The 27,272-nt window shown below is 43.5% G+C and overlaps 1 protein-coding gene across 1 annotated transcript in view; it reads left to right on the forward strand.

Moving 5' to 3' along the window:
- Nucleotides 1-27,272, forward strand: part of dnah9l (dynein, axonemal, heavy polypeptide 9 like) — a 361,205-nt gene that overhangs the window by 163,654 nt on the left and 170,279 nt on the right. Inside the window, exons 29-31 of the mRNA XM_078552084.1 lie at nucleotides 2,508-2,747; nucleotides 12,559-12,720; nucleotides 15,883-16,076. Of these exons, the coding sequence (XP_078408210.1) occupies nucleotides 2,508-2,747; nucleotides 12,559-12,720; nucleotides 15,883-16,076 (596 nt within the window). The remainder of the gene's footprint in view (nucleotides 1-2,507; nucleotides 2,748-12,558; nucleotides 12,721-15,882; nucleotides 16,077-27,272) is intronic.

A 27,272-nucleotide genomic window follows, 5' to 3' on the forward strand; every position in this document is an offset into this window, starting at 1 on the left:
CATAGATTGGCATGGAGGGGCAATGGAACTGTGTGGGGGGGGGGGGCATAGGTTGGCAAGGCAGCGTGGATAAGACCTTATGAACTTACCTTTCATAAGGTTCCTCATCCAGACTATGATTCACGACAACTCTGAGGGGCTGTAAACTATGCATCCTTGAAAAGCTGGCCCGACTCCATGAAAATTGCAGAGGGCTAGGAGATGCCTATCCCCACAATGCAGCCGGCCAGCCCACATCCTTATCCCATGCTAGTGAAGATTGGAGGTGCTGGGAATGGGGCTGGGAATCCTGGAAATGGGTCCTGGCCATCTTTTTAAAAGGTTCATGGAGTATCCCCAATTCCACAAAAATCTAGCGCATCATTTTTTTACATTGCTCACAAGTGATCCCTGTGTATTGTTGCTAATCCTCAAAAATCCCTTTCCAACTGAAGTTGCAGGATGGGATCACAAATTCCTGCATGCATCATACTTTACAAATTTTCAATCAGCGTTTCCTCATCATTTAAGCATGGATGTGTTGGTTGCTTTACTCAAATGAATCACGCCTTTCCCTTGACCCAGGATCGGAATAAGCCAGTGATTCTTATCTCAATTTAAAGTGTCAGGACTATCACAAATAGACAATGCAAACAATCATACCCAATACTTAAGAGATCCTGCTACTATTCCCTTAGTATGTACAGATCTTATCCTGTGTACTTCGGACAACTGATTTGTAAGTGCCAAATTAGCTCCTTGGATAAGACAATTAATGCCTTTATTCAATCCAATGTACTGTCACCAAATTGCCACCCTGATTGGTGGCAGGATGCTGTCACTACAAATGATTCTGAAACCACTGAGATCAACATAAAGAGGAGCTTTTCGGTCTCAATCTCAAATACATAGCAGTCTTTAACCTGAAGCTCGTTCAAACTTGTCTCCTCAGAAGAGGTATCTAACACTAAGACCAGAGGCATTTTTGCAAATGAATGTTAAAAAGAATTCCACCCACTTTTATCCTAAAGATTATCACAACAGTTTCTCTCTGGAATATAACAAACAATATCTGTGGGGATACACGTAAACTTTCTGACTGTCGACTGTGAATTCACAAAGACTATGGCCAGGATTTTCCCCTCGGCGATTTGGGGGCAGGGCCCGCTCGCCGAGTGGAAAATGATGCGGGATGACGTCGGGAGAAACCCCCGACGTCATCCCGGTCCTTTTAAATCTTCAGGAAGGCAGGCGGACAGTGAAATCAGCTGTCCGCCCGTCGACCTGTCAATGGCCAATTAAGGCCATTAACAGGCTAATTCACCTTGTTAAAGACCCTGCCCGTCCAAGCTTAAGGCTGGTTGGCAGGCCAGGAGCCCCAACGGGCTCCAGATTATTCATGAAACTTCATCCACTGGCGGGATGAGGTTTCATGTCCGTTTTTTATAAATGTAATAAACTTTATGTGTTTCTTATTAACATGTCCCATCTTGTGTGACATTGTCACATGAGGGGGACATGTTAATAATTTTAATATTTCTCTATTTTTTGACAGGTCACGGATTGTTACCTGTCAGTAAACTCTCTGAGACAGCACTTGGTCTCAGGGAGCAGTGTGCTCTTTTGCGCGCATGCGCGAAAGAGCAAACTTTGACAGATGGGGAATCCCTTCACCCCCCGGAAAAACTCAGTAGGTCTGGCAGCATCTGAGAGAGAAACAGAGATTTTATTGAAAGTTTTTATTGAAGTTCATTGACATGTCCCAGCTCATGTGACACTGTCACACGAGGGGACATGTCTTAAAAATGTTTCTTTTCCCTATTAAAACTTTTAAAAATCAAATGAATTGCCTCAGGGAGATTTCTACGCTCCTTCGCGTGCATACGCAAAAGAGGGCAGGTCCTGACTCCCCCCGCCTCTGCACAGAGAGAGCTCAGCGCTTCCGGGTGTGTGTACGCTGGGTGGGCCTTAATTGGCCCACCCATGTAAAATGGCGGCATGTAGCCGATCGCGGGTGGCAATTTGCTGCGCGCCCGCCCACACCTGCTCCCACCCAACCCCCCCGCTTCGATGGGGAGAAAATTCTCCCCTATGATTGTAAAGGTTTCTTTCAAGACAAAGTGGAGATATTGCTAAATTCTCCCATGAAACACCAACAAAGTTTCTACCCCCAACCTCCCTTTCAGGAGGACCAATAACCATCAAGACAGAAACCACTAAACAGAACCCACACAATTGGATGCATTTGCCATAATAGAAAACTTCTAAAGTTTATAATTGCATTCACCACCTCCATACCTTTTTAATACTGATTCCCTGTAAATCAGCTGCTTATTCAATCATCATGAATTGTTCAGCATGGGGAAAATTTGAAAAAGTTCTCAAACAATGGAACCAGTTAAATCAGATTCATGAGTACTTGAAATCAGAAATTGTTATCTTCTGCAATGGGTTGCATTTATTTTGTAAACTGCGTTTATGAAATTTTGTAATCTTGGCTTTTGATTTCATGTTTTTCTGTTTTGCAGAGACATTTCTCTGTTTTTGCAGTCAATTTCCCTGGACCGGATGCATTGGCCACAATATACAGCAACATTCTTAATGCTCATTTTCAAGAATACAGTTTCAGTTACAGCGTAATGAAAATTGTTAATACTGTCATTCAGGCTGCTATCTGTCTTCATCAGAAAATGACTCAGAACTTCCTGCCTACAGCAATAAGGTTCCATTACATTTTTAACCTACGAGATCTTTCCAGTATTTTCCAGGTATATTTACTGGCTGAATATTGTTAACTGTTACTATGATTCATGAAACTGAATGTGACTAGATGCCATAATAATGTCCTTACAAATAACTTTGTAACATAAATCTCTTTAATGCAAATATTTTAAAACAAATTTATTTACTTGCACAGTTTATGATTGTATGTGACATTCTTAATACATTTCACATTTCCAGTGGATATATTTTGATGTTAGCCCTTACTATTTGTGCATTAGAAATACAGTTTTATTAATAAAGATACATGATTAATGTTAGTACTCAAGTCACTGTTTAGGTCATGCAAAGTGACTACACTTCAAAAGTACTTAAGTTTGAGGCATCCAGTGGTCATGAAAAGTGCTATATAACTGCAAGTTTTCTTTTAATAATTACTTACCATGGTACTATTTACAACTATCATATAATAAAGATTAATTATTAAGTGCAAAAACTCTGAAATCACGCTGTTACAAATTATGTTGTTAATTGTTTACAATAGAGATTGGAGTTAGTAAGTTCTAATTTTTTGCTGCAATATTTGCTGGGACGGTAATTGAGGGGTTGGGGTGTAGTTGGGGGTTGTGGGGGTAGTAGGAGTTGAGGGTTTTAATCGGATAGTCGGGGAGGTAGTCGGGGTTGGGGTGTATTCGGGTGGTCAGGAGGGTAATTGGGATGTTGGGGTGTAGTCAGGGGTTAGTGGGGTAGTCAGGTCGGAGGGCAGTCGGGTGGTCGGGGGGCTAGTCAGGGGGTCCAGTTGGGAGTTGGGGGTTCAGTACTATAGTTACCCAGGAGTTAGAACTGGTTTTCATTCTTCTAGCTTTTCCTGAGTAATTATTCAGGTAAGTAAGTCGGAACCATCCGAAGTTTCCGACTTTAACTCTGAGATTCGGAGGGTTCCAGACGTAGGATAATTGACCAACAGAAGTTGAAACTTCCCAGGCAATTCCCTCGGATCCCTTGCGTTGGGATTTCCGAAGGGTCCCCTGGTGCATCTTCTGGGGTATGGCCATCCGGAGACCGGAAGACCTGGGCCAATGTTTCCGCAAGTGAAAATGATTTAAATCTTCAGAGTTCCAAAATGGGAAGTGGAGATTGATTTGATCTTCTCCGAACAACTAGACCCCAGGATGTTCTAGAAATACAGAGGCAGGTGTTTTGTAGCAGCCTTGTGGTATTGGAATAATGCATGGCACTAAGTTACACCAGAAGAATAGACAAATTAATCATAAAATGCTCCGAGTTACTTTTATAAAAAATGAACATTCAGTCCTAGCTGCCATTAATTTGATAACTTTACAGGCATGATCAGTAGCTGTAAGCAGAAAATAATAGATTTCACCAATGCACAACTTTAATTCTTTGGATGCCTTCTGAAAATGGGTCGAAGAGGAGGGAAATTTGTTTGGGGAGGGGGAATTGTAAAAAAAAATGTTGTTGTACTACTTGCTAAATGAGGTTTAGAACTTTCCTCTTTATTAAGACTCCCAAAAAGCATGCTTTTCTTATTTTGAAAGAGTTCTTACTACAGTATTGAATGCAAACAAACTAAAAACATGCTAGATTTGAAGCTACTATTTTAATGCTGCTATTAAAGTTGCTTTTCCATATTTTTAAATAATGTTGGGAGTACGTGTCAGAAATAATTCAATGCAATCTATATAATCCATAAATTAATGACACTGTATCTACAAGCCATTGGGACTATAAAATTATTCAACTTATCCATCATGTCTGTAGCCTGTGAAGCATAGTGCTTGGCAAATTGAGCCAATCACTGATCCTGGCATTAGCTTAAAAAAATTGTGCTCGAAATCGGCTTTACTGCATAACTGACCATGTCAGTAGATCAAATTAATCACCATTGCAAGTTTACGCTAATTGCACTTATTTGCAGGCCTTTGAGGAAGCTCTAAAAATTAAACTTATCTTAGGTTCAAGGGTACCGTAGGAATATAATTTGCAAATAAAAACTGACTACTGCACACCAATGTAACGAGCTAATTTATTTGTATAGTTTTTAAGTAATTTTCAGTGACTCAAAATTGGGTTGCTCACAGGTGACCGAATAGGCACTGATTAAAATGCTTATTTTTGTGATAAACCCATTTTGGCTCTATTAATCAAACTGCGCCAATTTACCACTAATAAATACATCAGATAACTTACTCTTTAAAGAAAAATATTTTTTGAAAAAATTGCTCTCTAAAAAGCTGCCCGATTACACTGGTTCATGGCAGATTTTATGTTTGCCAATATGGAAATGATTTTGAGCAGAAACATGAGGGAAAAAGAAACTCTCAAAACTAGCGCAAATTTGGATACAATTTGTACTCGTTTAGCCAATTAAGCCCAACACGCAAACACTGCCCCAAGCTTTCTTGTGTACAGCCAGAACAGCTATGATAATTCATCCTATGAAAATATGTTATTTTAGTTTTTAAAATTTGATAGTATTTTCTAAACTGCTGTAGAATTTGCCATTTTTTCAGCAATAGGCTATGAAGTAGTTACTCAGCAAATAGGAAATAAATATGAGAAATGCAGATTTAACTCTATTTCTTTGTTGCATATGCCTTAGAATGCAAGAGGAATTTGTAAGTTGATTCTGGGATAAATGTGTGGAAAGAGAGATCCAACAGCCCCTCCCAGCAGGTCACTCTTAGACTTGACATCCCAGCCTCTTCAACAAATCGATCTCCACCTCCCACAAACCCCGCCCCCTCCTCCCCCACCTCCGCCACCATTGATATGGGTACATACATTTGACACAGAAATGAAGAAACCACACCCCAACTACAGAAAGCCAAGGAGGATCAGTGTTGGAGATTTCCAGTAGGAAACTTGGCAACCATTCTAGGATGTGCCCCTTTTGATTGTAGTGAATCTTAATCTCTTTGGTTTACTGGAACCTGTTTTCTTTGTGCTCTCCCTTCATTGATATCTTATTCTCTGATTTATTCAGAATAATATTTCAAGAGGAGCTTTTCTTCTTGTACCAAAGAATAAATCTTTCAAATGAGAATGGTTAGTCAAATACATAATTGTTAACAAAGTACTGTATCACCATTAAATACAATGGCAATTTTATTTTGTCACTTTTTTCTCCTGCCCATTAAATGCTGCTTGTGTATCCATGACCATCTCCTCCAATGCGGAATCCTTGTAGCCATTCTTTTTGCATGAGTCTTCAGAGGTATGAGAATGATGCAATTCAGAACAGATTGAGCCGCTCAAAACTGGGCAACCATGAGGTGCAGTGGGGCATCAGCAGAAGCAAAATTATATCCAACCACAATCTGTAACCTCATGGCCTAGCATATCCTCACTCTCCCATTACAGTCACACAAGGCCACCAATTCTGGTTCAATGAGGAGTGTAGGAGAGCATGCCAGGATGTCACCAGGCATAAAAAATCCAACCTGCTGAAGCTACAATAGAGGACTACATCCATGTTGAACAGTGGAAGCAGCATGCAATAGACAGAGCTAAGTGATCCCACAAGCAATGGATCAGACCAGAGCTCTGCAGTCTTGCCACATCCAATCATGTATGGTGGTGGACAATTAAATAACTAACTGGAGGGGGTGACTCCAAAAACATCCCCATCCTCAATGATGGCAGAGTCCAGCACATCATTGCAAAAGGCAAGACTGAAACATTTTCAATGATCTTCAGCAGATGATCCATTTCGGCCTCCTCCTGGGATCCCCAGCAACACAAATGCCAGTCTTTACTCAATTCAATTCACTCAGATGATATCAAGAAATGGCTGAATGCACTGGACGTAGCAAAGGGTAAGGGCCCTGATAACATCTCAGCTAGTGCTTGGAACTTGTGCCCAAAAACTAACTGCACCCCTCGCCAAGCTGTTCCAGCACAGTTACAGCACAGTGATCTACCCAACAGTGTGAAAAATTGTCCAGCTTTGTCCTGTCCACAAAGAGCGGGACAAATCTAATGCAGCCAATTAATGCCCCATTAGTGTACTCGCAATCATTAGCAAAGTGATGCAGGATGTCAGTGACAGTACTATTAAGCAGCATTTATTCACCAATAACCTGCTCACTGATGCTCAATTTTGGTTCTGCCACGGCTACTCAGTTCCTGATCACATTACAGCCTTGGTCCAAACATGGACAAAAAAAACTGAATTCCAAAGGTAAGGTGAGGGTGATTGCCCTTGATATCAAAGCAGCATTTAACCAAGTGTGGCATCAAGAAACCCTATCAAAATTGAGGCCAATGGGAATCAGAGAGAAAACTCTCCACTAGTTGGAGTCATATCCAGAACAAAGAAAGATGTCTATGGTTGTTGGAAACTAATTATCTCAGCTACTGTTGCAGATGTTTCTTAGGGTAGTATCCTAGGCCCGACCATCTTCAGTTTCTTCATTAATGACCCTCCATCATAAGGGATGAAGTGGGGATATTTGCTGATGATCGCACAGTATTCAGTATCATATGTAACTCCTCAGATAATGAAGTCCTCTGTGCCAGTATGCAGCAAGACCTGGACAACATTCATGCTTGTGCCGATGTGTAGCAAGTAGCATTGGTGTCACACAAGCGCCAGGCAATGATCATCTGCAATGAGAGAGAATCTTTAACCATCTCCCCTTGATATTCAATGACATTACCATCACTGAGTCCCCCACTATCAAAATCCTGGGGTTACCATTGAACAGAAACTTAACTTAACCTGCTATATAAATACTGTGGCTATGAAAACAGGTCAAATACTAGGTGTTCTGTGGTGAGTAACCCACCTCCTAACTGCCCAAAGCCTGTTCACCATCTTTTTCATTCGTTCTTGGGATGTAGGTGTCAGTATTCCATCTACAAGGCACAAATCAGGAGAGTGATAGCATACTCTCCACTTACCTGGATGAGTGCAGCTATAACAACACGCAAGAAGCTTGTCATCAGGACAAAGCAGCCCATTATTGGCACCCCATCCACCACCTTAAACATTCACTCCTTCCACCACTGACATACAGTGGCGACTGTGTGTACCATCTACAGGATGTGCTGCAACAAATCGCCAAACTTCCTTTGACAGCATCCTACCTACCTCTGCCACCTGGAAAGACAAGAGCAGTGGCACATGGGAACACCACCACCTGCAAGTTCCCCTCCAAGCCACTCACCATTCTGCCTTGAGACTATATTGATGTTCCTTCACTTTCACTAGGTCAAAGTCCTGGAACTCCCTTCCTATCAGCACTGTGGATGCACCTACACTGCAGCATTCAAGAAGGTGGCTCACCACCACCTTCTCAAGGGAAGTTAGGGATGGGCAATAAATGCTGACCTTGCCAGTGATGCTCACGTCCCATGAACGAATAAAAAGAAAAGTCTTGGCAACAAGTGTAAGTAACCAAAGGACTATTACAGCCTGATCCTTGTGTCTTTTCACATACACTTTCCAACACATGTTGCTAAATTAGTCTCTGATGTTTTTCTCCTCTAGAGACCCTAACGCCTGCAGCCACTTTAATTTACATGGAACTTCTTCATTATCTGTTCAAGCAAATGGGGAATTATAACAAATTAATAAGTATTTCGTTATAATGAAAAATCTCTTTAAAATGTAATAGTGATACTGTATAGTGTTACTATATAATTCATGAAGAGAAGCTGAGGAAGCATTACTTTAAATTTAATTGGGTGGACCTTTGAATTAGGGATTAAATTTTGAGAGTCAGTCCTGTGATGCTGTTAATTCTAAAAAGTGAGGCAAGAGGAAAATAACAGACTGTAGTGACTACATACCTGTTCTAGCATCAGCTGGAGTTAAAATACTGTTTAAACTTCAGAATTCCTTCTATACTGAGACAGAAACCTGCACATTCAGCATATTTCCTCATCCTAATTTCAGTTCTTTCCTCATACAAGCAAATCAAGGCCTTTAGTTGTCAAAGGACAAATGCCTGTATTTATTATAAGTTAGAAAATGTAAGTATTCTAGTTACTGACATTTGAGACACAGAGGCAGGTAGAGAAAGACTGTGACATACTTAAAAATATTCTTCCAGGAACTAATCAGAAACCATCAATATTTAATATTTGTGAAGCTCCCTAGAAAGTTATAAATCAATGAAACCTGAAACAAAATCACTGGCTCTTGGGTTATGCTCTAGATGGTATAATATCCCCTCATACTACAACATATAGTATATCCTCCAACTCACCATGAATAATACCCAAGAAAATTTGATCATATGTAGCAGTAGTCTTGCACAACTTGCATGATCCTATTTCTATGATTACACACTAGCAGGGCATGAATAGAATGTTGGCCTTTTCTATTGATGTGCTGTTGGCTGGTGTTCTGGTGCACTGTTGACAATACAAAGGCAGTCAATGATTCCCTGAGCACAAGTAAATCTAGCCACTGCTGCAAATCACACACTCTTCTGTTGACTGTTGAGGCCAACAGGAAAAGTGATGGGTGTTACAGACTGAGCGAGAAGCATTCCATCATTTGACTGCTTCAAATACCACTCGTGTATCCTGGAAATTTGCATGAGCAGGGCATCGTCACCTGCTTAATGCAGACTGTGGCCAATGTCCCCTGTAGCAGACTGAAAGGAGTCAGCTGCAAAGAAGTTAAGAGCCATGGTGAATTTGACAGCCAGAGGGAATGCAATGTCCCCTGGTCAAGCAGGCAGTGGGTCTTGTCTAGAAGGCTACAGAGGTCTGTGATAGCATATCTGCAGATGTGCTGCCTCCCAATGCACTGCACCTCAGATACATCCAAGAAAGTGACTCTTGGTCTTAACAGCCAATGTGCATTGTATGGCCTCCTAAAAGCCTTTTGTTCACCCGCTGTCTTCTGACAGGCCCAGCTGGTACTGGCTGTTCACTTGCTGCCCCTTTTCCTCCAGCTGTTTCTCCAGTCAAATGAAACTGGCAGTAATATTACATGAAAGCAGATAAAATTTACCGACAATAAGTCAAAAAGAAAGTATGAAAGAAATGATCTGCAAGTTAGAAACTTTGCTGGCAATCCAAATAGCATAAAGGTCCTCTAATTTAATTAGCTAGGTAACTGCACCTTTAAATCTGCTGGCAGTCCTTCAAAGCACAGAGTGCAGCCCATTGCAAGAACCTGCACATGGAGTCTTTTAACCTGGGGAGCAGTTGTGCTGCAGCTATTATATGGTTCTGACTGACCAGGAGTCCCTCCTGATCACTTTAGGCATATGTGGAAAGATTAACAAGTTGATTATTAACCTATTTGGCCACATCAGGAATGCACCTTTTGTGACCATCAATTCCTGGAATGGGACTTGAACCCAGAGCTTCTGGCTCAGAGGCAGGGATACCACCTACTGCACCACAAGACCTCCTGCACCTTTAAATACTGGTTCAGTGGCTCTGAGACACTAACTTGGTCAGGTTTTACTGGGCAAGAGCATGAGTAAGATATTTTTTTACCTGGTTCCAGAGTAGCTTGCAATGGTCCAAACCATGAACCTTTAAGGACCACTAGTTAGCCTGCTCTGCCCGTGGTACTTCAAAATTGTTTTGGGACTGGCATTGGGTCCACACTTGCATATTAAAAGACACTTATCAGAAACAGGTGTGTGCTCCAGTCACCCTTTGCCATCCCGGGTCAGAAGTGACTTTGACCATAAAAGGAGCAGGAACAATGTAGTAATTGGTGCACTGTAATTTACAACCCGCTACCACCTTGTTCCCAATAGACAGACGCTCCCGTGAGTCAATGGCCCTGATGATACTGTGAGGGAATTTGTGTTTTTAAATTTAATTTGTATTGTTTAGGCAGACCCTAACTAAATAAGAGACTGAACTGAAAAAGGAAGATAAACATAGAAAGGAAATTGACCCTCTTAGTTTCTAAGGAAACAAAAACAAACAAGTTTAGAAACCAAAGCTTCTGGGGAAACTAACCCTGTTAAAAAATATAAAAGGACACAGATCATTCAAAGCTGGGCAACAGCAGTTGAGTCAACTGGTGCAGTACTGATAAGCTGAAGAAGAAGACAGAGGCTAGATCCAGAAACTGAGAATAAGTTGCTGCAGCTGTCTCTGTTATCTAAAGATGGTGGGTCCACCCCAACCAGAGCCAGTTTTGCAGGTTCTGGAGATGTGTGGTATTTTTGGTGAAGACCATGCCCATGGAACTTGGGTTGGTTGTGCGCTGTTGTCCACTGGGTATCAGGCTAGCTCCTCAAAGGAGAGGAGCTGAAATTCTTCATGAGGAAGACAAAGTTTTGAAGGACTTTGTGACTGCGTGAGATCATTAAAATCTGAATGTATTGCTGAGTCAATTCGTAAGATATTTGTCTTTAATGTGCAATTTGTAGTTTATATTTGACCACAATTTGCCTATTAATTCATGTTTAACTCATATTAATTCTGATGTTAGAGTATAGGATAGATAATATTTAGTGTTTGCTTTGTTGACTCTTGTATAGTAAAAATTCTTCTGTTTTAAAATGTAAAATCTTGTCGCTTCATTCTTTTAGCAAATAACCAGGATTTTGCATTTTTTTAAAAAAGTCACTAGTCTCTACCGAGATTATTACAATACTTGTACACTTTGTGTCAGAACATTTCTATCCTTACAAAATAAGGATGGTAATGACCCTAATCATTGGAATCAATGCTAGTACAAATAAAAAGTAGACACTATACTATATAAAACATGGCAATATCTGTGCAACACCTAACATAAAGATATTGAAAGTGAGAAGAAAGCCAATTATTTTCCTATGGTTGCTTCTGATTTTCTGTTGAACCTGGTGATTTCAAGAAGCTGTCAATCAACAAAGCCTTGTATTGATGGACACCTTTAATGCAGTGAAAATTCCCCAGATATGTTATCAGAGTGTCATCAAATAAAATTTGACCCTGAGCTACATAAGGAGATATTGGTCATGTGACCAAAAGTTTGGCTATAGAGATAGAGTTTTATGGAATATCTTAAAGAAGGGGAGAGAAGGAGAGAGGCAGTGAGGTTTAGGGAGGCAATTTGAGAGTTAGGGACCGAGGCAGTTGAAGGCATGGCTGCCAATGGCAGATTGATTAAAATAGGGATTGAACAGGAGTCAAGAATTGGAGGAGTGCAGAGATCTCTCAGTGATGGTGGAAGTTAAAAAGATAGTGAGTGGTGAGGGCATAGAGGGATTTGAAAACAGGAATGAGAATTTTAACATTGAGCCATTGCAGGAAAGAGAGCCATTGTAGGTCAATGAGCGTTGGGGCAATGGGTGAATGGGACTTGGTGTGTTAGTATAGGGGCAGCAGAGTTTTGGCTGAACTGAAGCTTGTGGAGGGTGGAAGATGGGAGGCTGGTCAGAAGACCATTGGATAGTCAAACCCAGATGTGAAAAAGACAGGGTTTCAGCTGCAGATGGGTTGTGTCAGGCAATGTTATTTAAGTGGAAGTAGGCAGTCTTGGTGATGAAGCAGATATGGGTTTGAAAGCTCAGCAATGGGGTCAAATGGGCCCAAGATACTGAACGATCTGGTTTAGTCTTAGGCAGCCCCATTGATGAAACATCCCCAGAATTAGCCTCCAGTTAATCTCAAGATGTATCAATGCATGAAAAGTGGACCTTGTAGCCTTAAAGGAACAATCAAGTTTACACACAGTTCTGATCTAGGAGAAGAATAATATATCTTCTTGCTCTTCTTGTCACAAAATAGAATATAATGTGACTTACTTTGAGCAGCACTACAGCCGGTCTGCTTGTATACATTTTTATTTTCCTAAAAAAAATAACAAAAGGAATCGTCTTTATACTTAGAACACTTAACAACATTTTGTTGTTTTGTTTCTAGGGTATACTTTTTGTAACTCCAGATTGTGTACGGCTGCCTTCAGACTTGATTCATTTATGGCTTCATGAATCATCCAGAGTCTATGCTGACAAACTAATGGAAGAAAAAGATATTGAACACTTTTACAAAATCCTTATTGATACTGCAAAGAGATACTTTGAGGTACAATCAAATGCTGTGGTATTTTAGTATAGATTTGTGTGATTGCTTTACAAACTTTCTCCTAACTGCAGAAAGGTATCCACGGCCAGGATTTTCCATGCCCACTGGCGTCAGGCGTGTTCAGTGGCGTGAATGAACAATATGGCGCGATCGGTTTCACGACGGCGTGAAACCAGTTTGTGATCGTCCGCTCAGCACACCGATGGTGGGCTGCATTTCCCCATCGGACATCAGGAATTTCATTGTAATACATCTGCTCATCATGATTAGGCCAGCCTGCTGGAATCGTCCCCCTCCCTGATGGATCATCCACCCACATCGGTGGGAAAGCACGCCAACGTGTTTCACAACAGCAGATAAAAGGCGTGCACTTGGTGGGCAGCACTTTGAGGGCAAGTCAGAGGGGATTTGGATCAGCCGGAGAGTCCCAGAGTCACCTGGCTGAATGGCCCCCAGGTGTCCAGCTGTTGGTCCTCCTCCCTACGAGTGCCCAAGGGCCTTGGCTAACTCCTTGAGGAGAAGGGACAGCTGGAGTGAGATCCATGTGCCCTGCCCCTCCTTTTGGATGCCACCAAGGGTACAGGGATGGACTGCTGCTCCTACAGCAGTGCAGGAGTGATGTCCTGGACTAAGGTCTCCACGGTGGCTGCCAACCTGCCAGTGTTGACCTCAGCGCATTGGCATGATGGCGTGGTCACCTTGGACTGAAGGCGGACAGGCTCCTCCATCGTCCTTTGCAATCTGAGGAGTGCAGCTGACACCCCCTCCTGATGTTCCTGTGATTGTCGCTGCAGCTCCAGCAACTGATTGAGGACCGAGTCCAGAGGCTCATCATCTGACTCGGACTCAGCAGAATCGTGGCCTCCAGCAGTCCTCCGAGTGCCAGCGACCTTGGATGTCTCTGCCTCCATCTGCTGTGGACCAGATTGTGTGCTGTGTTGGCCAGATTGTGACCCCAAGGCTGCTTTAGAACTAGGTCCCACTGAGGTGTGTGTCTCTGTGCTGGTGGAGGCTGTGGATGAGTGCTGCGATGGGTCTTCTGCTGTAGTGTCCTCTGGTTCCACCTCCGAGGTGTCATCGAGGTTGGAGCTGAGGGCCTGGCTTGTGGATGCCCTCAGGAGTTTTCCAGAGGTGTGTATGAAAGAAAGGATAGATCATTAGTGCATGGCAGCCGACTGTAAAACAAGACAAAGTACTGCAGCATGATTGTTTGATGGATGAGCTGGTGGAGGAACCTCACTTGGGCGTGTGCTGCCCATTTCACCATCAGCGCAGGTACGGTCCACGTCCTCTCCGGCCAGCTCTGTAGCATGTTTTTCGAACTCCCTGAGGACCTAGATGTCGGGCTCTCCACTCCCGGTCTGGGACCTCTCCCTTTTATTATGTGCAAGCTTGTCCTGCATGAAAACAGATGGAGAGAGTGTGTGCAAAATGCCTGTCAGGGCAGATGATCAGGATGCTTGGCATGTGTAGGTGGTGAATGGAGCCAAGGACTTTAATGAAGGCGCAAGCTCCAGACGAGATGAGACCAGATGGAATTGCAAGGGTGTGTGTGAGTGTCAGTGGTAATGTCCTTTGAGCTGGGAGTGCGTGAGTGCCAGTAAATGTGTGATGGGCTTGTGAGCGTGTGAGTTGAGAGTGATGAGATGGTTGAGTTACCCTTGCGGAACAGATGAGATCATTCATCTAATCCTCTTCCTGCACTGGATGGCTGACCTCTTCTGCACGGTGTTGGTACTGACAATGCTGCCACCTCCTCCCAAGCCAGATTTTTTTAAAAATTCATTAATGGGATGTGGGCGTCGCTGGCAAGGCCAGCATTTATTGCCCATCCTTAATTGCCTTTGAGAAGATGGAGTGGTGAACCTCTTGCTGGACCCCCTGAGGCCAGAACAGGGGCAGAGTAGATCACGGCGGGCCTCAGCTGCCTCCAACAGGCGCTCCAGTGAGGGTTACAGAATTTTGGAGCAGCATGCTTCTTCCCTTTGGGAGCTATGCTTTCTGTGGAGCAGCCCTGGGCTGCAGACATTGACAAAGCTGTGCAGGGGTGCCGTTTACATGCGGCGCCTGGAGTGAGGAAGCAGTGAGCTGACAGCAGGGTGGGTAAATCAGAGACCGCCCGCCTGTGACCCAGCATGTTTCACGTGCGTGCATAATTAATGAGGTGGGGAGCATACGATACAGCCCGAAAAACCGCCTTTGCAACCAGTGGGTAAAACGCCATTTTTCACACTTGCTCTGCACCAAGTGCAATGTTGGGAAAATCCCACCCAGAATTTTTTATGTCACTTGGGCAGGTGAGGGACGTGGATATGTTTTGTTTGCATAACTGTGGTTGCCAGTTTATGAATGAAATGGACAACAAAGCTTATCATGAAATTGAGAATAATTTATAATTTAATGAATCTCGAGTCTGCATCTGCTTAGCTAAAGTATTTTGTTCTCAGATAATTTTTTTGTTTTAATACAATATTCAGAAATGTATCTTCAATTATCCACAGAGCTATCTATAGAGCTGAATTTTTCTGGTCTATTGGAGACTGCTGGTATGGTGGGAGGCCTGGCAATATGGCAGTGGAAGCTGTCAGGAAGGGAGCCTGACATTTTCCTGCTGTGATGGCATATTGCTAGCAGGAGGATCGTTGGCAGCCCTGCTGGGTGACCAGTTGAGCCACTTTAGCCTGGTCCTGGCTTCTCCCAAACAAACTTAACTCTCTTTAAGGGTGTCCTGCCACTGAGGCACCCTTTCTATTGCAACCTCAGGAATGGTCACCAATGACACTGCTGAGCTGCCAACCCTCTGACTGAGCCAGCATCTCTTGGGGGAAGGCCGCCATCCTCAATTGGATGGCAGCCCGAGCAATGGCCTTTTAATTGGCAGCCACTGGCAATGTGCCATCCAGAATCCTGCCGGCCGCTGAAGCGGGGCCACCTCTGACCTTCAATCCCAATGACCAGACTTCTAGGTAAGCGGAAAAGATCAGCTGTTAATCTTTACTTTCAATGAAGAAAATTAGATGGAAATGTGTAATAAATCATTATTTCATCTGTTTGCTGGGCGTATACTTAATTTGATTAGATTTAATCAGAGTGTAAAGCTAATGTTTGAACACAATAATCTTATGTGAATGCTACTGATATGTGTTATTATTCTGGCTTTAGGTTATTGATGAACATATTTTTACCCAAAAGCCATTGATTTACTGCCACTTTGCTCAAGGTGTTGGAGAGCCTCAATATTTGCCTGTAACCAATTGGAAAAAGCTACATAGAATTCTTACAGATGCCCTGGAACATTACAATGAACTTCATGCAGTGATGAACCTTGTCCTGTTCAAAGAAGCCATGCAGCATATGTAAGTGGAATGAACTACAGGAAAGATTCTTACCATTTTTATTATTATCATTATCATCTCACATCATTCTTTAGTTTTTTTCCTATCCTTTCTCATACTGTCTTGGACTCATCTTGTCAATTGACCCTATTCTCATTAAAATGCTGAGCACCCAACTTTCTTTATTGGTTTCCATGTTAGCTGATATTGTTAACACTTCTCTGTTTTCAGGTACTGTCTTTCTCTTCTTCAAACCTGGTGTCCTTTCACCTCCTTTCACCCCACCTCCAAAGAAAAACAAGCCTTGAATCCTCTGTCCATACAAACTTCCACCCCATCTCTAACCTCCCTTTCCTCTCCAAAGTTCTTGAATGCGCTGTCGCCTCCCAAATCCATGCCCATCATTCCCAGAATTCCATATTTGAATCCCTCCAATCAGGCTTCCATTCTTGCAACTGAAAGGGCCCTTATCAAAGCCACAAATTATATCTGGTTTGACTTTGACCAAGATAAACCATCCCTCCTACTCCTCTTCGACCTGTCTGCACCCATCAACATGGTCGACCACCTGATCTTTCACATGTGATGGCTTCTCTTCCTAATCCCAAACTGTTATCTTTGGGGTCCCCCAAGGATATATCTTTGACTCCCTCTTATTTCTCATTTACCTGCTGTCCTTTAGCCACATCATCCAAAGGCACAGCATTAGTTTTCACATACGCTGATGACACCCAGCTCTATCTCACCACCACTTCTCTCAGCCCTTCCACTGTCTCTATATCATCAGACTGCTTGTCCAACATCCACTACTGGATGAGCAGAAATTTCCATCTCCACAACACTGTTTGGCTCCATCACTGCCTCAGCTCATCCGCTGTAGAAACCCTCATTCATGCCTTTGTTACTTATAAACTTGACTATTCTAATGCATCCCTCTCCAGTCTCCACCCTCCCATATTCTACCCTCTGTAAACTTGAAGTCACCCAAATCTCTTCTGCCCATGTCTACTTACACCAAACCCCATTCACCCATCACCCCTGTTCTTGCTGGCCTACATTGGCCCCTGGTTAAGCAACATTTTAAAATTCTCATCCTTGTTTCAGATCCCTTCATGGCCTCACCCCTTCCTTTCTCTGTAATTTCCTCCAGCCTCACCATCCTCGGAGATATCTACACTTCTGTAATTCTGGCCTCTGGAGTATCTCCAATTTTCATTGCTTCACCATTGATGTCCGTGCTGTCAAGGTCCTAAGCTTTGGAATTCCCTCCCTACACCTCTCTGGCTTTCTATCTCATTTTCCTGCTTTAAGATGCTCCTTAAATCTACCTTTTTGACCAAGCTTTTTGTCATCTACACTGACTTCGTCTTATATGTTTGACTGTCAAATTTTAGAACAGTTTGTCAATTTACAGATGCTATATGAGTACAAGCTGTTGTTATGTATTTGTGCAACACCACTAAATGTATTGTGGCACAAGTTACTTCACGTGAAATGGCAAAAAAGCCCTATCCCTGCTCTCGAGTACCACAGTGAAGCCCACATTCTGCTGGTACAAATTGACATTAGGAAAACAAGTGCAAATGAAATGCATTGTGTTGCATAGGGATCTGCTTTTCTAACCTGCAAATACTGCTTGCAAGGCTTTATCCACCACAGGGAGCTTCACGCCACTACTTGAGTATGATAGGAAAAGTTATTTTGGGATGTCTAGTATGGCTATCCATTCCTTGGCCTCCTGAGATACTGGGTGGAGAAATAACGTGCATTCCTAAACGGAAGATTGATGTGATATCTTCCATGGTCTGGGACTTCATGGCCACAATCGCACTTTGGGTCATCCAGTACCTCCCACCTGTGGATCTTCAGCTGCTTCATCAATGATCTTCCTTCCGTCATAAGGTCAGAAGTGAGATATTTGCTGATGATTGTGCAATGCTCAGCACCATTCGCGACTCCTCAGATACTGAAGCAGTCCAAATGCAGCAAGACCTGGACAATATCTAGGCTTGGGTTGACAAGTGGCAAGTAACATTCATGCCACACAGGTGCCAGGCAATGACCATCTCCAACAAGAGAGCATCTAACCATCGCCCCTTGACGCTCAATGGCATTACGATCACTGAATCTCCCACTATCAACATCCTGGGTGTTACCATTGACCAGAAAATGAACTGGACTAGCCATATAAATACTGTGGCTACAAGAGCAACTGTTCGGTTGGCCGGTGGGTGAAAAGACCAAGCGGCCTTTGGATTTTTTATGAAACCTCATTCATGGGAGGGGAAATAAAAATGTTGAAATCTGATTTATAACATGTCCCTGCTCATGTCACAGACTCACATGAGGGGACATGTTTTTAACATTTTTAAATTCTTTATTTGTGTTTTTAAAAATCTTCAGCTCCCTGAGGCAGCTCTGTGCCTTCAGGGAGCTTTCAGTGCACCCACTCGCGCGCATGCACAAACTTCCCTGCACGCGCTCCTCCTGCCCAACCCGGTGACACTCAGCAATGCAGTGTTAATTGGCCAGCCAGTGTGAAATCATGGTCAGGGTCTGATCGCACCGCTCCTGAGCCTGCCCGCGGTTCCTGCCTGACGAGGTAAAAATCCTGCCCTATGAATAATCCTGCTGTTTCCCAAAATGGCCTGTACAACTTTAAGCACATCTGTGGTGGGTTTTTCCAGTCTTCATAAATGGGAAAGCCAGGGTTGCTCATGAGCTTTTCCTGCTTATGAGCTGTTCCATCTCATGAAGCACAATGGCATCGTGAAAAATGGCAGGAGGGACAATATGGGACAGCACTCGAAGCCACTCAGTTGGAGTGGATTAATCACCCCTACATCATTCTCATGGTGACAATTAGCTGAACAAAAACAATCTTTGTCCGGTGGCTGCAGAGCAGAGTAGGCTAGAGCCCCAGTTGCTGTACCGAGTTAACTGGCCATGCTCCCCCCTGATGTCCCAGTGAGTTTCCAGATCAGGTTAATCCTAGTTCTTACTTTTTGGCTAGTGTTGATGAGATGGGGCCATTAGGCAAGGGTTCTGTCCACGGTGACATCCAACTATTTTGGATGGGATTTCTGGATTGTGCATGAATCACAGAAAGTTAACATGCAGGTAAAGCAAACTATCACAAAGGCAAATGGTATGTTAGCTTTTATTGCAAAATTACATTATTGCACTATGGGGAGATGGTGGCATAGTGTTAATGTGACTGGGCTAGTAATCCAGAGGCCCAGGCTAATGCTCTGGGGACACAAGTTCAAATCCCACCATAGCAGCTGGTGGAATTTAGAATTCAATTTCAAACCAAAAAAACCCTGAAATTAAAAGCTAGTCTTAGTAATGCTAACTATGAAACTATCATCAATTGTTGTAAAAACCCATCTGGTTTAACTGCCATCATCACCTAGCCTGGACCACAAGTGACTCCAGTCCCAGGAATATGGTTGACTCAACTCCTAAACTGCCCTCTGAAATGGCCTAGCAAGCCATTCAGTTCAAGGGCAATTAGACTTTGCCAGTGATGTCCACATCCCATGAAAGAATAAATGAAAAAAAATTACAATGGAATTGGGGTATAAAAGTAAAGAAGTCTTACTTACACAGAGCACTAGTGAGGCCAGACCTGAAGTACTGTGTACAGTTATGGCCTACTTAAGTAAGGAAGGACATGTTTGCCCTTGAGGATGGCTGGTTTTCTCGGCCCGCAAATCACAGCCACCCAGCACCATTTAATGCTCTGTGCAGCATTAAATGGCTGGAGATGGAACTTCTGCCCATCACTTGGGAGGAAGTCCCAATGGCTGGCAGCTATGTAATCCCAGCAGTGCCACAGGGAGTAGTGAGCACTGCTGAGACTACATGCAGTCCCCAGATTCTAAATGCTGGAGCCCACAGAACCAGGCAGGTACGGGGTCTCACAGTGGGAATGACAGGGGAGGCCCAGGGGGGTGGGGGGATGTGGGGAGAGGAGGTTGGGTTCCTGATGACAAGTCTACGTAGGGAAGGAGCACCCAGGGGGGGCCATACCTTGGGGAGGGTGCCCGATCTGGAAAGGGAGCCAGTGATGGTGGCATCCCCACCATTCCAACCCAAGGCCCAAGCAGGGTGACCTGCAGGGCATCCCCCTTCCCTGATTGTCTCCTAGAAGCCTCAAAATTCCCTCAACAATTGGCTGGTTAAGGCATGCCTTAGGCCCCACCCAGCGATAGATGGCAGGAAGGCCACTTGGGGAATTTTATGGGCTTCCCCCTCCATTTGCAAAACCCCGGTGGCAGAGGGCCATAGCATTCGTCCATAGATTCATAGGGCCAGATTTTCCTGGTCCCGATTGGGACAAAATGGAGGTGGGACCAGAAAAAAATAACTGCCGAATGGGGCAGCCAGAGGTTCCACCTCTGTTCCTGACCTCGGCCATTTTCATGAGGGTGGGCAAGGGAGTGAGCTCACTCCTGTAAACGAGGCAACTGACAGTGTTTTGGCCTTATTGAGAGCATGCCCTAATCTTTCAATTTTCATTGAGGAGACTGGACTTTAATAGCTGTTGCGTTTTACACCAGCGGCATGGAGGCGTAAGCCATGGATTGGAGATGGGAAGAATTTAAGAAGTAAGTGATATGCCTTTGCCTCCTTTACACTTCATCATTAAGTCCTGTAGCATGAGTTGTATCTGTGTTTAGTAAGGTGAGTTATATCAGTGCTGTGACTGGAAGATGTAACTATCTCTTAAAGAATGTGTTTGGCAGATTGTTACCTCTGCTAGCTGGCAAGCTATCAAGTAAATGATCAACATTGTAAATGTGGAAAAGTCTTCAGATGAGTTTAAAAAGTTTATTTGATGGATAAAAAGTACATTTCACCCTATTGAAAGGATAACCTACTATGCTTGGAGGTCTTGTGGTGCAGAGGTAGCATCCCTACTGCTGGACCAGAAGCTCTGGGTTCAAGTCCCACTGGGACTTGATGGCCATGGAAGGTGTGTTCATAACATGGCCAAACAGATTGATTATAATCTGTAGATCCTTCCAATATGCCTGACGGCAGGTAATAAGAGTGGGAGAGTCTCCTGGTCAGCCATACTGCAGAAAGCAACAGCAAACTGCTGCAGTACTTTGCCATGTATAATCATGGACCAATCCAATGGATGTTCTTGGTTGCCAGTACTCTCTTAGGACATGCACCTGAAGGAGGAAGAGTCTAGTACAATAACCAGGTGTAAATGTTTCATCTTTTGCCATTGCTTTTATGTATTCAGTCTAGACAACTGTTGAGATAGCAATTCTGAAGTCTGTTTGTTTGCTTGGAGTTTTATGGACACTTAGCTGATGTCCAACTGCCTAATCATTTAACAAGTGCTTGAAGTTGTTTACACAACTGGTTTGAAGAGTCTGTATGTTTACTCAGGGAGTTCTATGAACTATTCAATGATTTCCAACTGTTACAATAGGGCTTGTGAATTTTGTTCATAAAGTGGATAATGGGTGAGGAGGTGAGGGTGAGGGGGTTTGAGAGGTGAGGGTGGGGGTGAGAGGGTGTGGTGGTGAGGGTATGGAGGTGAGGATAGATGTGGGGGATGAGGGGGTGAGGGGGCAACGAGAATAATGGAGTGAGGGTGAAGTGTTGAGGTGGTGAGCCTGAGAGAGTGAGGTGGGTGAGGGTTTGAAGGTGAGGGGGTGAGGGCTGAAGGATTGAGATTTGGGGAGTGAGGGGCGGAGAGATGAGGGTGAGGGAGAGGGTTTAAAGTGGTCAGAAGATTCAACTGAATACAGATGAGCCATTGATTGCCTCAGAAGCATCAAGCTGAGGCTTTTTTGGGAATATTGGTGGGAGGCCTGCCTACGGGGCACTTACAGCCTGGACCCCCAGAAGATCCCACCTATTGTCAGTGTCGAGACAGAGGTGAGATCACAATGGCATGATTAATCCTATGTCCCGATACCTGCCTCTGACATGAAAATCAGACCACCATCTCTGAATAAGGGATCGGCCGTTTAAGGCTGAGAAGAGGAGAAATCTCTTCACTCAAGGGGTTGTGAACCCTTGAAACTCTCTACCGCAGAGAGCTGTGGATGCTCAGACCCTGAATATATTCAAGACAGAGGCTGATAGATTTTTAGATATTAAGGGAATTAAGGGATATCGGGATAGTATAGGAAGGTAGAGTTAAGGTACTAGAACAGCCATGATTTGAATTAATGGCAGAGCTGGTTCAAAGGGACAAATAGTCTTCTCCAGCTTCTATTTATTAAGTTCTTTTGTTCTTATGTCATGGGTGAGAGCAGAAGAATACAAGAAATAGCAGCAGAATAGCCAATATGGCCCTTCAAGACTGCTCTGCCATTCAATACAATCATGGATGGTCTTGAGTTTCAACTCACTTCCCTGCCCATTCCCCATATCCCTTGATTCCCCGAGAGACCCAAAATCACTCTTTCCCAGCTATAAATGTATTCAGTGATGGAGTAGCCAAAACCCTATGGACAGAGAATTTCAGAGATTCATAAAGCTTTGAGTGAAGTAATTTCCCGTCATCTCTGTCGTAAGTGATCAGCCCCTTCTCCTGAGACTGTGCCCCTGCATTTTAGATTCCCTGACCAGCGAAAATAATCTCTCAGCATCTACCCTATCAAGCACCTTCAGAATCTTGTAGGTTTCAATGAGATCACCTCTCATTCTTCTAAACTCCAGAGAAAATAGACCCAATTTGCTCAGCCTCACATCATAGGACAATCCCCTTATCCCAGGGACCAATTTAGTGAACCTTCTCTGTACTGCCTGCAATGTAAGTATATCTTCTAAATGTGCAGACCAAAACTGCACACAGTACTCCAGATGTGGTCTCACCAAAACCCTGTACAAACCTAGCAAGACTTCTTTATTCCTGTACTCCAATCCCCTTGCAATAAAGGTCAACATGCCATTTGCCTTCCTTGCTGTACCTGTATGTTAACTTATTGTGTTCCTTATCTGAGCATACCCAAGTCTCTTTGAATAACCACACATAAAAGATGCTCACCTTTTAAAAAATATTCGGCTCTTCTATTCTTTCAAGCAAAGTGAATAACTTCGCATTTCCCTACATTATACTCCATCTGCCATCTTGTTGCCCACTCATTTAACCAATCCATATCTCTTTGCAGCCTCTCTGTGTCCTCCCCACAGCTTATCTTCCCATCTACAAAAACAGAATTACCTGGAAAAACTCAGCAGGTCTGGCAGCATCGGCAGAGAAGAAAAGAGTTGATGTTTCGAGTCCTCACGTTGAAACGTCAACTCTTTTCTTCTCCGCCGATGCTGCCAGACCTGCTGAGTTTTTCCAGGTAATACTGTTTTATTTTTGGATTTCCAGCATCCGCAGTTTTTTGTTTTTATCTTCCCATCTAGTTTGGTATCATCAGCAAGTCTTGATACGTTAATCCCTGTCTCTTCGTCTAAGTCATTAATATAGATTGTAAATAGCTGAGGCCTCCAGCACTGACCCTTGTGGTACTCCACTTTTTACTACCTGCCAACTTGAAAAAGTCCTATTTATGCCCACTTTCTGCCTCCCACCTATTAACCAATCCTCTATCCGTGCTAAAATGTTACCTCCAACTCCATGAGCCCTTATCTTGCCTATTAATCTTTTGTGTGGCACCTTATCGAAAGCCTTTTTGGAAACCCAGGTATACTATAGGGAGAATTTTCTCCCCGTCGGGGAGGGTTGTGCGGGAGTGGGCACGGGCGTGCGCGCAGCCAATCGCCGCCCACGATCGGCTCGGTGCCGCCATTTTATGTGGGCTGGCCAATTAATGCCCGCCCAGTGTGACATGCACCCGGAAGCGCTGTGTACTCCCTGTGCGGGCGGTGGAGGAGGGGGGGGTTGCCTGAGTCAGGGCCTGCGCTCTTTCGCACAGAAATGTCCCTGAGGCACAGAGCTGCCTCAGGGAGACTAGTTTAAGTTTAAAAAATTTTAAGAAAGGAAAAAAAAGTCTTTAGGACATGTCCTCTCATGTGAAACTGTCACATGAGCTGGGGCATGTCTATGAATTCTATTAAAAATATTTTCAAACCTTTAAAAACCTTCATGAAACCTCATCCCGCCCATGGATGAGGCTCCATGAAAAATGCCAAGGCCGCTTGAGCTCTTCGCCTGCCCGCCAACCTTAAGTTTGGAGGGGCAGCTCAGTTTATTGTTTTAATTGACAGTTAACTGGCCTTAATAGGCCTTTGACAGTTCGGCAGGCGCGCAGCTGACTCGGGTATGCGCCCCCGAACTGAAAACCTGAATGACACGCAGTGATGTTGGGACGCACGCCCAACATCACTGTGCGTCATTTTACGCCTCAGAGAGCAGGCCCCACCCCCGCTTGCCGAGCTGAAGATTCTGCCCTATATCTACTGGTTCCTCTTTATCAACCTTACGAGTTTTGATCTCAGCAAATCCAATAATTGTGTTCAACAGGATTTTCCTTTAGTAAAACCATGATGACTTGTTCTAATCATACTGTGCTTTTTAAAGTACATTTTTAACACTTCCTTCATAATGGATTACAGCATTTTCCCAACAACTGATGTTAGGCTAACTGGCCAGTTGTTCACTGTTTTCTCTCTGGCTCCTTCCTTGAAAAGCAGAGTAACATTTGCCAACTTCCAATCTGATGAGACTGTTCCCAAATCCAATGAATTCTGGAAAATTACAGCCAGCGCATCCACTATGTCTGCAGCTGCCTTCTTTAGAACCCTGGGGTGTAGGCCCCAGGGATTTGTCACATTTTAGTCCCTTAAGTTTCTCCAATACTTTTTCTCTGTTGATATTAACTCCCTAATTTTCTCACTCTGTTTAAGCCCCGAGTTTACCATTCATTTCTGGAATGAAACTTGTGTCTTCTACTGTGAAGACAGACATAAAATATTTGTTCAATGCTTTTGCCATTTCCTCACTCCCCATGACAATTTCTCCTATCTCTGATTCTAACAGACCAACGTTAACTTTAGCTACTCTCTTTTTATATGCTTATAAAAGTTCTTACAATCTGGCTAATTTACTCTTTTTTTTAATCAACTTTTTGATTGCCCTTAACTGGTTTCTAAAGTACTCCCAAACCTCAGACTTGTTACTGTTTTTAGTAATATTGTAAGCTTCTTTTAATCTAATACTATCCCCAACTTCATGAGTGAGCCACAGATGGGACTTTCTTGCTGAGTTTTTGTTTATCCATGGAATGTATTTTTGTTGGATATTTCGAATGTAAAAAAAAATTTTCCCACTGTTAATTTGCAGCCAGGCCTTTTAGTCTATTGACCCAATTTACCTTAGCCAGTTGTCCACTCATACCTATGTATTTAGCCTTGTTTAAGGGAAGGTGGTGGCATAATGATATTATCACTGGACTAATAATCCAGCGACCAAGGGTAATATGCTCCGGGGACCTGGATTTGAATCTCACCATGGCAGATGGTGGATTTTGAATTTTAAAAAAATCTGGAATTAAAAGTCTAATGATGACCATGAAACAATTGTTGATTTTTGTTGTAAAAACCCATCTGGTTCACTATTGCCCTCGAGGAAAGGAAATCTGCACCCCTTACCTGGTGTGGCCTACGTGTGACTCCAGACCCACAGCAATGTGGTTGACTCTTCAAAGCCCTCTGAAATGGCCTAACAAGCCACTCAGTTGTATCACAATCACTAGAAAGCCTATAAGGAATATGGACTGCACCGTTTCAAGAAGGGAGCTCAAGGGCAGTTAGGGATGGGCAATAAATGCTGGCCTAGCCAGAAATCCCACATCCCATGATTGAATATAATAATAAGGTCTTGTTTGTGATTGGAGTGTGTCAGTTTCAAATTTAACCTGGAATTCAATGGTATTGTGAACACTATTTACCCAGTGGATCTTTTTACTACATTACTAATTAACCCTGCTTCACTACACAATACTAGATCTAAGATAGCTCCATTCCTAGCTGGCTCCAAAATGTATTGGTCCAAGAAATTGTCACAAAAACATTCTGATCAAAACCCCTTCTTCCCATACTGCTCTTTGAACCAGGCATTTATTTCTCTAATTTGCTTGACCCTATGACATTTGGCATGTGGCTCAGGTAAGAATCCAGAGGTTATTACCTTTGATGTCCTGCATTTTAATTTGGACTCTAACTCCTCGAATTCTCTTAGCAGAACATCATTCCTAGTTCTACCTATGTCATTGGTTCCCACGTGTTCCATGATAACTGGATCCTTCCCTTCCCACTCCAAGTTCCTCTCCAGCTGTGAGGGAAATGTCCTTAACCCTGGCATGAGGCAGGCAGCACAACCTTTGGAGCTCCCAGTCGTGGCTGCAAAGAACAGTATCTATCCCTCTAACTATACTGTCTCCTATCACTATCACATTTTCTTCGCTCCCCTACTTGAATAGCATCCTTCACCATGGTGCCATGGCCAATCTGCTCATCCACCTTGTAGAGCTTCTCCTCATCCACACAGGTAGCAAGCACCTCGTACCTGTTGGACAAAGTCAGGGACTGAGGCTCCTCCATCGCTCCTGCTGGATTCCTTTACCTGCCTGACTCACCATCACAACTTCCTGTCCCTGACCAGTGACCAACTCTAAAGATCTGCCTAGCCTAAGGGGCGTGACTGCCTCCTGGTACAAAGTTTCCAAATAACTTTTCCCCTCCCTGATGCATCACAGTGTCTGCAGCTTGCCTCCAGCTCAATGACTCTGAGCCAAAGCTCCTCAAGCCGCGGACACTTACTACAGACGTATTTGCCTTGGATCACAGTGACGTCCAAGAACTCCCACAATATGCCTTCGCAACACATCACCTGTCCTGCTATCTTTATTATGTGCTCATTAATTTATTATTTATTTTAAATTAATTTTCATTAATAAACCCTATTACTCCCAATAAGCTTTACTACTGCTACTACGAAACTAATAATAAAACTTTACAATTACCAATAATCTGTACTAGTTCTTAAAAGATAAGCGAGCAAAACGAGCAAATTACTCACCAACCAATCAATTACCTGGTTGCCTGTGATGTCACACTTGATTCTCTCCAAATGCAGACAGTCCACAGACTGAGACCCACCACCAGCAACAGCATCAGGTCCATTCTCTGTCTCGCCTCCTCTCACACTCTTTTAAGTCTCCGTCTCTGCTCTCAGTCTCTCTCGTGAAACAGTCGCCTTACACAGAAGAAAACGATTAGTTCTTTCCTATT

The sequence above is a fragment of the Cetorhinus maximus genome, chromosome 11, assembly GCF_964194155.1.
Source record: "Cetorhinus maximus chromosome 11, sCetMax3.hap1.1, whole genome shotgun sequence".
Classification (NCBI taxonomy): domain Eukaryota; kingdom Metazoa; phylum Chordata; class Chondrichthyes; order Lamniformes; family Cetorhinidae; genus Cetorhinus; species Cetorhinus maximus.